The 12399-nt window shown below is 34.7% G+C and overlaps 1 protein-coding gene across 14 annotated transcripts in view; it reads left to right on the plus strand.

Moving 5' to 3' along the window:
* LOC119655953 (sodium- and chloride-dependent transporter XTRP3) overlaps positions 1 to 8623 on the plus strand; it is a 73497-nt gene extending 64874 nt beyond the window's left edge. For 12 of the 14 annotated variants that reach the window (XM_038062157.1, XM_038062168.1, XM_038062159.1 and 9 more), the window contains one exon: positions 6295 to 8623. In XM_038062157.1, the coding sequence (XP_037918085.1) occupies positions 6295 to 6456 (162 nt within the window). In that variant the 3' untranslated portion in view covers positions 6457 to 8623. Of the gene's footprint in view, positions 1 to 445; positions 575 to 607; positions 1135 to 6294 lie in introns of those variants that run through there. The other 2 variants (XM_038062169.1, XM_038062171.1) reach the window with 2 other exon arrangements.
* Positions 8624 to 12399: the final 3776 nt, after the last annotated feature.

Here is a 12399-nt window from a genome sequence, read left to right on the forward strand (position 1 = left end):
TCTAGGAATATGCAGATAATACTTCTCACAATATACACTGTTTAATCTTTTAGCGATAGTTTTCTGGAACATTTTAACCTAAGTTTTACTTTCCTTGCATATTATATATATACATGTTTGCGAATGCATAAGACGGATAGTACCAACAACTACAGCTCTCAATTACGAGCTTTTCAAATATAATAATCTGATTGCTTCATTAAAAAAATGCAAAACAGAGTCCTTGGCTCATTCCTCCGGGACAACACCTAAAATCATCACCAAAAATTAAATTAGAATTATTAGTAGTTTTGACTGTTTCAAAATATGAAATTTAAATTGTAAGTTATTCTTTTCCGACTTAAACTTTAAAATCAATCAAATCGGTGTTAGAGAACGTTTACGCAAATAAAAAAATAATGACCCAGCTCAATGTACTCTTGTATATTCTATTTCATTTGAAAAGTTATAGATCAAAAAGTGATCTTACAGTTACTCCCACGGTTATTGCGAGCACACTCTATTCTCAATGAACTGCAACATCTGATCAAAAGTGATATAATAAACAACCGACTAAAGAAATAATAAATAGTACTTATAAAAAATCCATCAAATTCATTGCATATAGAACTAGAAAGTATCGCTATCATCATCGATATCAGTGTTGTTGCTTTGAAAACGCCTGCTCATCAACAGTATACCTCCACATGGCCGAATACGACTTCAATAAACAAAACAGATCAAAGAAAAGATGCGAACTGACCGCAGCGTTCAAGCAATCCATAGCAAGACAGTTGAAAAAAAGCTAAAATTCAGTATAAAACATGCATCATAATCAAGCATTTTACATCCAAATAACCTATGCATATTTTATTCTCGGAAAAGATGAAGAACAATGAGATTTAGCCCTCCTACTCGTTTACAATGAGGGCATTTCTCTAGTAAGAAGAAAGCAGCCTGAAAATTGAGACTCACTAGCAATTGAAATATTAGTTCAGGAACTAAAACTCAGAATATGTCCTTCGAACTAATAGTATTAAATGATGTTCCAAATATTCGAAAATAAGACGTAAAACCTGAGAATAAGGAAAGCGAAAAATCATTAAGCTTTCTCCATTGCTAAGATTATGTAAGATAAAAAAACCATCACTAAAAGAGGAAAACAATTACTAGAGACAAGGGTGTATAAGCTTAATATTAATCATCGGATAGTCTGTAAATTATACACGAGAAGAATACTCATCAAAGGTTTTATTAGAATTAAAAAGAAAGTATTCATAATGAAAATCGACAAAGATCACACAAAAAATAGAAAACGATTATTGACAATACAGAAATTCATTTTGACGGGTAATTACTAACATGAATGTTCAATATTTTAATGTAATAATAAGTAGCTGGTTTGCATGTTATATGTTAGTAGCGCATCCAAACTCCAGCGGAACTCAATCAGTTCATTGCGGAGAATCAATTAGTTTTTATTATAAAAAATGCGTCTATAGATACACATCCCTAATTGAGTTTGACTGTATCTTCTAATGAACACGTACTTTACAAGGCTTTCCATTTGGAAATTGCATGATTCTTTCTTTCTTCAGTGACTATTGGGCTTTGTGGGTAAATGCATGTGTAATGTAGATTATAGCCGCAGTCCCTCTTGCACATTAGTATCCAATATGCCTAACATGTTTAAACCGCACTGTTTTATAAAATTGAAAGTGGATAAGGGTGGACCCTGATATGTGCCTCTGATACATTTAGACAGCTGGAAGCTAAATAAAAAATAAAATAATATCGTAATTAGTAATTTTTTTATATATATTACGTATATTTTTACAATTTATATATATTTAAAGCGTATGCGTATGCGTATGCATATTACCAGAGAATGAAGACCAGACTCAGAACTTTCCACGTGGTGAGCATGATGGTTTTCATTTAGTGGGTGTGACCTTAACGCCTTCTCGCGAATGTGACGATCAACCAATCTCTCCAGACATTTCAACGAAAATGATGATCCTAGCCCCCTTTACTGATTTACAGATTTTATTAAAACGAATCCATGGCTGTTGAACCAGAAATATATAAGGACAGTCCTGCAATTTTGCCAGCCTTATTGCCAGCAGATATGAAGAGGCTTTAGTATTCCAGTTAGGGTTAATTTGATTAACCTTTATGTGTGTTAACATAAAAATAATCTACTATGGAAACTGCCGCTCACTGAAAAGTCTGCTGCGTCCAGGATGGTTACCAGCTTGTTCTCACCTTCCGCCGAAAGTTCCGCTTTTTTGCGTCCGATTTCTCTGGATATCGCCACACTTGGTGGCGTAGCAATGCCCATGTCCTCATTCTCAAGAAACTACGTCTTCTTTCGTAATGCCTTCCGTTGTCGTCGGCTAGGAGCCTTCCCAAGTTCACGGTGTCCCGACTGTATGGATTTATTTCTTCTTACTGGAATTACATTAATTGCGTCCACATCACCTGGTAGAGGCAGAGGAAAAGGTTTTGACAGGCAAACCTGCAGTCCCTTCTCTTTTGCGGCTGAAGTTTCCTTCTGCCGAGCCTTCTCTGCCGTTTTCTGAAAGAGTTAGGCAACAGTGTCACCAACAGGCCGGCTGCAGTGAGGTTTCAAATTTCTTTCATTAAGGGAGTTGCTGTACTATCATTTGCTATGCAGATTTTCCACTGAAGTGGGGAGCCTGTTTTCCACAGATTTCTTCGTGAGGGAATATACATCTAGTGGTGAGGCTTCCAAAACTTGTGCCTCGGTCACGACCTAATTTCTCAAAATCGCCAATTGATTCGAAGTCCGTAACTTCTTACCACTTGAAGAGTTACGATCCATTGCTTTCATTTTCATGTCTTTTTGGACACCCTTAGTGTAGTAGTAAAATACCACAAGTTCCCCCACCCACAAGGTGGTCTCCGAGGGATAATCCTTGCATAAAAAGGAATGATTCCCTATCCAGAAACCATACTTTGATCTACGGCAGCAATCAACTTTATAGGACTTTTTTCTTGCCGTCTTGTCTTATTGTGTCTTTTACAGTGTAAACGCATCCAATGCTCTTGCTACTGATAACAGATCATATCATTATTTTTGTGGGGTATTTTTCGGTCTGGATAACAGTCGGAATGAAACTCCTGCCCTCGCCGACGACGCAAAAAATGACTTAAATCTCAAACTTCTATCGCCGAAATAGATCTATAACGAGTCGAAAGCTGGAAGTTTGACGCTTTAGGTATAAAAGGATTTGTTGATTAATTATGTAAGAATATTTGGGTACACAATGATTCCATTTATACAGTAGTAGTGTATATACGTTGACCATACTCGATATTCGATTCGATGCGGTGCTGGCATTTTATCCCTTAGAAAATAATACAATAATTTGACGGGGAAGAGCAAGTTTCACCTACTATAACCGTGTTGACAGGATTTCCACCAAAGTCGTCAGAATGATACTTTATATTAAAACCTATATAATTGCCTTGAATTTTTTTTTAAACTCTTCTTAAGTGTATGGGGATGTCCCTTAAGTTCAACGTGCAGCAATGTAATTCACCGAATGCGGTGGGATTCATAGTTCAACTTATCTATGGAATTTAGTATCAATAAGTGTAACCGTTTCTGAGAAAATTGTCTGTGGCAGACTGATTTTAATAAGGCTTTGTTTTGCAACAAAGTTCAAGTGCTAAAATAGATTTGTTTCTATTAAGATGTGATGATGGTCGTTTATAATAAATCAAATGGAAAGTCAGCCATCCCCAGGAGTTCACAACTTGATCAGAACGTTGCTTTGCTCACTTTAATCGTTTTATTTTTATCGCACTTGCTTGTTTAGGCTTTTTCGGCCTTAAAATCCAAATCCTTTAATTTTCTTCTTACAGTGCGTTCGACAACGTTAATATTGGCGTCTTTCGAATGAGATTTGATCTGTTCTCTAAACAAATTTTTGTAAGATATTTTTCTGCCCTTGGTGTGAAAAATGACTACCTTCCTGATCTTTCCTCCTTTTTGGTTCCTCTTTAATCGGCATACACTAACTTACAATTACAATACATTTTCGCAATAAACGATCTAAACCCATTCTTGGCCCATGATAAAATTTTGCAATTTGATGAATTATTCAATAAATATCAAGAAAGCAGAAAGTCGAATACTTTAATATCACGTTACATGAAAATCGAAAATGTAATTGCAAACACCTCCGGCACTGCAATACCGGTAAAATCTAGCATGTGTAGTCCTCAATTGCACTAAATGTATTTCTTATAAATCATGTAATTATTTCGATAACGTGAAAAAAACGATAGTGATAGTCTAATAATGTGGCCAGGAAATGTATGTTGGTCGTTGCCCAAAACTCTTACTTTTCACCCCTTGTCCCGTTCGTCAGTTGAGTCGACTATTCTGAATCGGGTTTGTCACACCTCTCACTCGTAGAACTAAATGCGCTGCACCTAATAAAAAACAAGTCGGGAAACCGGAAGCTGGACGCTTCAGGTACGAAAGGTTTTGTGTATTTCTTAGTACGTAGCACGTAATATATCCATATATTATGTGAGAGGATCCAATTTCGGGTGATATTGACATTCATAGTCTTCAATTTTCAAAGAAGCAACAAATTTGAGGTATTATAACTTTGTTAGTAATAGTGCGATTTCCATCAAACTTGGTAAGATCATGCTCTATATATAGGCTATAATCACTGCAATTTCATGGTACTAGGATGAACTTAAGGGGGGTTTCTAACCAATTACAAAAAAATTGTAGTAATACACTATTATTAACTTTATTTAAACAGATATCGGCATGGAAGGTATTTCGGAGCCCAGGCACCATATAGTGGCAGCCTCCTGATTTTTTTCAGATTTTTCGGTTGGGTAGTTTCTGGGAATGGCCCCCTTAAAGAAGTGATCACTTTCAACCCCCCGCGCTCCCCACCCTTCCAACGAATGTCAAAACTAAGCTTTAAAAAGTACTAATCGAGACCTTTAATTTGATACCCCACATGACTATATTTGATGAAAAAAAATTTTACACCCCCCTTTTGCATGTATGGGGACCCCCCTTAAATTCGACGTAAAAGGATGTAATTCACTGTATGCGTGAGCGTTCACAGTTCCCACCTTTCTACCAAATTTGGTGTCAACTGCTATAACCGTCTCCGAGAAAAATGCGTGTGACGGTCAGACAGACAGACAGTAAACCGATTTTAATAAGGTTTTGTGTTTACACAAAAGGAAAAGTAATTCCCCTAAACTCACTGTATTTTGATCAAATGATTTTTCATTTACCAATGTCTAAGATTAACCCAAAGACAAAGTTTTGGTAGATAAGAGGGGAGAGCGACAAAAGAGAAAATTTGATAGTAAGTTCCGGACACTTAAGGGTAGGATTCCAATAGTATCCAAGTTTTCCTGATTATTATCTTTCTCATATCCTCGAGATCTTTCATTAAATAACACTCCAACTCCCGCATGGATAGTTTGTACTATATTTTTCGCCATTTGAATGCGTACAAATTATCGTAAATTTTTCATAAGATGTGGAAATATGCTTGAAAATATAAGCAAGAAAAACTACTCACCACTTGCAGCTTTTTATTTGAACACATTCGAACTGGTAAGAAAATCTTAACTCTTATCTCATACCTAAAATGAAAAAATTCAAAAACCCGTTTACTGATTTTTTTTTCCAAAAATATGCATTTTTCGGCGACTATCCTAAACTCCAGCACCGAATTCTTTCTCTAATTTCTCAAATTTAGGTTTTGTTAATAAAGTTTCTACACTTTCCACAATTTAATTAGGGTGTGAAAGGGCGAAACGAACAGATTGGATACTTAGTTTCTTCGAGTGGTAATGATCCGTGGAAATCAATGTACGATGTGGTGAAATTAATGTAGGAGTAATAATATCATACCGCCTTATGTAGCGGACGTGGAAGCACATGTCAAAAAACCCTATCCTTTTCCTGTTATAATTCATTATACATAAATTTTATATAATATTTACTCCGAAATATTAGTGAAAATTTTCTGGTTACTAAATTGCTTCAATATGATTTCAGCAAACTTTCATTTATAGTTTTGTTATCATATATTTAATTTATTGCACTTTTGATATGAGCATTAACAAATCAGAATGATTTATCTTTTAATTGCATGCACATAAATTTGATCGAAAAAACATTTCATTGCATCCAGAAAAAACTGAAATGCGGCAGATGCATTTTTAAGTTTATCAGTCTTATTCAGATACTCGTTAGAGTTTACCAGAAACTTATGCAACTTTTATTACACGTAACAGGAGGATGACGATGATTTCAGTGGTCCAGCCTTGGGTGGTCCCATACGAAACTATTCTGATGACGACGATGAACCGCCTACGATACGAACCAGAAATTCTCAGCCCGTGGGAAATTACTTGAGTGTACCAAGCAATTTCAAAATGGAAGTCGTTGACTACTAGTACTTCTGCATAGAATCAAAATTATATTACACTGTATTTAATTTATCTTCATATCTACGTTTGACAAAATTTCAATCTGTCAAACAAATTGGATTATAATGAAAATTTAAAGTTGGTTCAAGCAAATGGACATACACAAATCTTTTTTCAGTATTATTCCCAAAAATATCCTTAAAGTGAATATTATTTCTCAAACAATTTCATTTTAAATTGAGTAAAGAGAGAAAAAAACCAAAAACATATTCTATCCCTACGAAAATTCTTTTAAACATAAGAGCAAAAATATTCACGTAGTGCCAGGAAATGAGTACCGAAAATTTAACATTTTTTATATGTGTATATGTGTACATATATTTACCTGTATGACATCCTGTATAAAAGAATATCAGATAAGTGTGATATGAAAGAACCGGATACTACTTGTAGGGTAAATTGCTAGTGACTAGACTGTAGGATATTACATTTGTATGTTTATGATGTTAGTTCGAGATATTTTGTGTATTTTCGGGATTCAGGCTAATAAGAACTGTCAAAATTTCCAAATTTCAATTTGCCATTTTGTTGATAACAACGTGTCATTTTTTTCAATTTTTTATTTGATTTCAATTTTTATTTTTCAATCCGTTGAATATAAATAGAAACAGCGAAATTATCTGAATAAAATAATTGTTTGAAGAAAGATTCAAGTAACAAAGCCAATTTTCGCTTGTAACATCCGTACCAGGATAGTAACCATAAATCCTGGAGCGGCTCCTGGTAGTTATGTTAACACGCCAAAGATGATCGAAAAAACGAGATTTTCAATATCTGGTCCCTTTCAATTTCTTAACCATTGCCTCAATGGCTGTTTAATATACATTATTAAAGCACGAATAGAAGGTCACTTGTTTTTGGTGTCAAATAATTTTATCAGAAGTAGGTGGTGTGAACCTAAAATCATATACCATGTAACATTCGTTAGGATCGATTTTACAAGACTACTGGGCATGCGTTTTTCATGTTATGAATAACAGAAAAGAAATTTCTTAGATAGCTAGTTAGCTACAGAGGGACATCAGCTTCTCTTTAGTCAACGAATGCCATTGGGAACCCCATAAGAAGTATACAATGAAAATACTCCTCGACGATTCCTTCAAGATTATACTCATTTCATTCTTATTTGTAAAGGTTAACTTTTAGTTCCATGAGTGTACCCCGAACAAAACAATCATACTCAGAAACACAATATTTTGGTGCTCTGCGAATCATCGTTTCTTCGTCAAATAGATTTAGTTTTTAAGATAGCGTAGAGTTGAAGCAAAAGAAAAACATGAATCGGCAGGTTCTTTACGATTCAAAAAAAATGTTTAAATAAGACTATATTATATACTATTCATGATTGGAGTTCAATTGAGAAAAATTCAAATTAGTATCTGTAAAAAAGATAAAAAGTATCAACCGGAAAAATAAAAAACCACGCTGTTAAATAGGAATGTTATATAACTTAATTAGAAATATGTACATAATCAATATATATATTTTTAATGTACAAATTACCATAAGGTAAAAGGTTTAAAATATGTTCGCCAAATTTGCCACATTCAGCTACACATAGAAGCTACTCCATTGAGAAGTATTGGAAGTCGTAGTTCAAGGAAAAGATCGAATATATTGATTTTAAGTTCGAAGCATTGGTTATTTATGCTATCTCTCTACCCTATTTTGGTATAGAAAGCCATGAAACTATATTTATCGCTGCTTTGCCTACTTTTTTTTTTAATTTAGTCGTAATTCTTATAAATTCTATTCATAATTAACATTCAACTGTAATTTTAATGAGAATTTAAACTTAATAAAACCAGACAAAGAGAATTAATTCAAAAAAGTATAAAAAATAAACCTAGAAAATGAAAGTAAAGATAATTCAAAAATAATGTGATGTTATATTTTAAATATAGAGAAGATTGAAACCATTAAACATTTTAGTGAACCTAGATTAAGAGATTTTTCTGAAGATTTCACCCAAAGAACAGTAAAAAAAAAATATTGATAAGAATTCAAAAATAAGCAATTAAGCATTATCCTTTTACAATTATTGCTGCCAAAGCGATATTATGTTTTTATAAGTTGCTACTTTTGTATTCAGTAACTAGAAAGTTAAATAAACACTAAAATGAATATTATCATATAAAAAAGATCTTATGACAACGTTCAAACGCAATTTTAAACATAAGCCATATAAAAGAACAGAAATTCTATTAGGATCCCTGGAGCTTCTTTGAATGTACGTATTTTTCAACATATGCATTATGCATCGCTCGCTTCCGAAAAAACAAATGCAATTTACGCAAAACCTCCACATTGCTCGAGTTTGTTTTTTTTTCTAATTGATTTTTTTAAACTATTGGCAAAGCACTTATAATTTGCGCGTGGAAAATCAATTTATTTGTTGCTTTATGTACAGAAGGAATGGCATTCCTCTGTTTACGCTATTTCTTGGAGTTTAATCTAGGAGTTCAACGTTGGTATGGGATAGGAATCATCTTTTACTTCTTTAATTCACACTTTTAGCTAAGAAAGTTTCTTGAATAATTTCATTATCCCATTGAATTAAATAAGATCCTACCCCAATTATCATTCAAAGAAGCTTATTCTGGCTTGTTTGAATAATGTTCCGGTGAAACTGTCTAATGCAAAGTTAGTTTGATAATTTTACTGTGCATTTCACGTTGCTTAAGTCTGGTCTACTTTAATTTTCATAATGTTTCCAATTAAATTTGGCATCGTGATTTGACGTCGGATACCAGTCAACTCAGCTGTGAATGAGTACCTGGATCAAATCCAGGTAATAATCTCGAGCGGGCGCAATACTAACCACATTGCCTCCTACAGTGTATCGTTATGGTCTTAAATGAAGTGCTCTAACACACTTCAAGGCCCTGATCCAATATGGATTGTTGCGCTAACGATTATTATTATTTTTATCCGGAAAGAAACGAAAGTATTTTGAAATATAAGGGAAGTTTGGTTTTTCAGCGGAGCAGGGCACCAATTTTAGCTCCTTCAATTTAATTTTTCAGTTCATTTTCCATTTACTTTTTTTGTATAGAGCATACATAACACAATTCATCAACTATTTTCTATTGAAACTCATTTGCTGCTATTGTAGTGGTCAACATGGTCAATCACGCGACATTCCAAACAAGACATATGCCACAGAACATCGCCTTCAATCCGCCTCCCTCTTTTGAGCGATATTTTGGAGTCAATGGATAAAGTAGGGATGGTGCTTTGTATAGAATTGGATTATATAGTCGTATCCTTATAGAGCAGCATGTTGGCTAATTGTATATTCTACGAATATTACATGAAAAGTTCCATCCTAGCTACTAAAATAAGATATCTTTTCGCTAGGTGCACCTGATCGAGTCCTTCTTCAGGGTGGTATGCTTTTATCACGAGAGGATGGGATGAAGTGGGACGTGGCGTCATTAAAATTATCAGTATCTTCATTCTAAGTTTGGCTAGTTTCAAAGTTTCGGCTGCTTTAATCCGCCGTATATTCTGTGATATTAAATTGCATACTGTTCGCTTGTTTCTTAAGCTCCCAATTTTATATGATTCTCACAGCTACGACTTCCAAATACAGACTCCAATATCACAAATGATGGTTGGGATTCTTCTCTTACAAGTTGGAATCACTGGAGTGATAACCATCTAAGGAACCAGATACTGTAGTAAACAAATGAATTTAAAGCACAAAACGGGACTAAGGCTGGAATACACTCTTTTTCAGGCAATAAACATAACACGTATGCGATAAACATGTGCCCCAGATTACCATCAATATCTTTGTGTTCCCCGTTTTCGCTTTTTTTTCTGTTTTATTGATATTTCCGTGCCAGTTAAGATCTAGCTTGGGATGAAATAATAGCTTTTAATGCAGTCCGACTATGCCGGAGAATATGGGCATTACCACGCTTATACAAATTTTTTCCGCAAATTAATCTGGGGCACATGTTTATCGCATACGTGTCATGTTTATTGCCTGAAAAAGAGTGTATTCCAGCCTTAGTCCCGTTTTGTGCTTTAAATTCATTTGTTTATTACAGTATCTGGTTCCTTAGATGGTTATCACTCCAGTGATTCCAACCGTTTCAAATTGCGTCATGAGGTAAAATCACTGTTCATCCCCCAAGATTGATTTCGTTAGTGATTTTTCTATACTCGTATGCTACAGGTAGCCCACATGACATTCACCTTTAACCTATATGCGGCCTGCCTCACTTCTCCATTTATTACAAGGTCCAATAGTGGCAATTACAGCAGCCTTCTAGGGCAAGAGTGGGTGTGCTCTTCATGGCAAACAAAATGCAGGTCCTAGCAAGACTTTTCCTTAACAGCTTCCTCCTGCCCCTACTCTTGACTACTATACTATACTCTATAGGTGACCATGGACGTCACAGCGATTTGGTATTTTCAGTACATAACGTCTGATTTCAATCCTCAAATATTACCTCCGGCTTTTTTCGTGATGGAAAATGTCCGCTCGTTTATCTCCTGTTAACTCCTTGGTTGAGTACAAGGCATCCACATAGTGATACTATGCTTCAGTTTCATTATCATCACACTTAATGCTGTGCAAATGACAAGTCCATAGCAGCTATCCGCTTGCCTTTGTTATTTGTTTTGTTTCAGTTTCACTTCGCCCTGAGGATCATTGCCATTTATCTGCCCTCATTAATAGCTAAAGCCCACTAAAACGGGATGAGAGTTTTTTTCCATGGGGATGATTTTAGTAATAATGTCTGTCAATCGATAGCATAGCTCTACACAGAATGAAGCATCCGTGATGAACGCGTTTAGGATTAATATCAGAATATCAGACAAAATGTCATGACCTTGGAAAATTATTGCAAAATATTATCGAAGCATTCCTCATATCATTGCACCCATTGTCATTGCGCATTCTCGGCAGGTGGTCCATGAACAACGGACGCATCTGTCAATCGTCTTCTAGTCGTACTCAGTCCATTGAAGAAATCGATGATGCCTACCTGTAATCCTCACTTGATTCAGAAGTATTCATTAGGTATTTTCGATTAAATACTCTTTTATCTGTTGCATTTCTAATGTCCGTACATATTGATTGAGGTGTTGTATTTATGATTTTGGATCTCCCTTTGTTTCAAGTCTCGTCTTTCTGTAAAGATTTGAAGCCATACCTATAATAGTTGGGGTTTGTTTACTTTTCTGTTTGGTAATTAAGTCGAAGACTCAGGAATAGCCTTTGATCCGAAACGAGATCATCTACTCACTCAATGTCCACATGGTTAAATACCATCTAACCTCTCCGAGATGAAGAAATCAGCCAATATATTGATTTAGATACGTGGTGAGTGACATTGACAATTTTAGGTTTTAAACAATTATGGTACTATTTTTTGTTTTCTGGACTATAGTTCTGTAATAAGAATTATTTCAACAATTTCATGTTACAGGCAGGGAAGTAAATATTAAATAAAAACCGACTTCTGTATGGAAAACAGCAGCAACATTTAATAGAAGAAATATGCTAGAGCTTAAATGTCGTAGCTAAACAGAAAAGTGTACATTTCTGATATTTCTCTTTAGGGCCGTTGTAATTATTTTAAATTTCCGGCGGGAATGAACCTGATGGAATATAAATAATGCCCACCTTCTTTAGGCGTTTTTTTCCTAGCTGATCTGCAATTTTTGGGTTGGAATTGTTTAAACAAACTTCAATCACCAAATATTGTGCGAATCTCAAAAAAGATATGCTTGCATATGTATATCCTAACAATATGCCATATTATAAATTGGATTTTTCAGAGAGAAGATATTTTTCTATTCTTAATCGTTGGAAAGATTACCTTAATTTGGTGCTTGCTTGTGCCTAGAATCATAAACATTTTTTCCTATAAATATATCCAAAAAAATGTG

This window comes from Hermetia illucens, chromosome 4, assembly GCF_905115235.1.
Source record: "Hermetia illucens chromosome 4, iHerIll2.2.curated.20191125, whole genome shotgun sequence".
Taxonomy (NCBI): domain Eukaryota; kingdom Metazoa; phylum Arthropoda; class Insecta; order Diptera; family Stratiomyidae; genus Hermetia; species Hermetia illucens.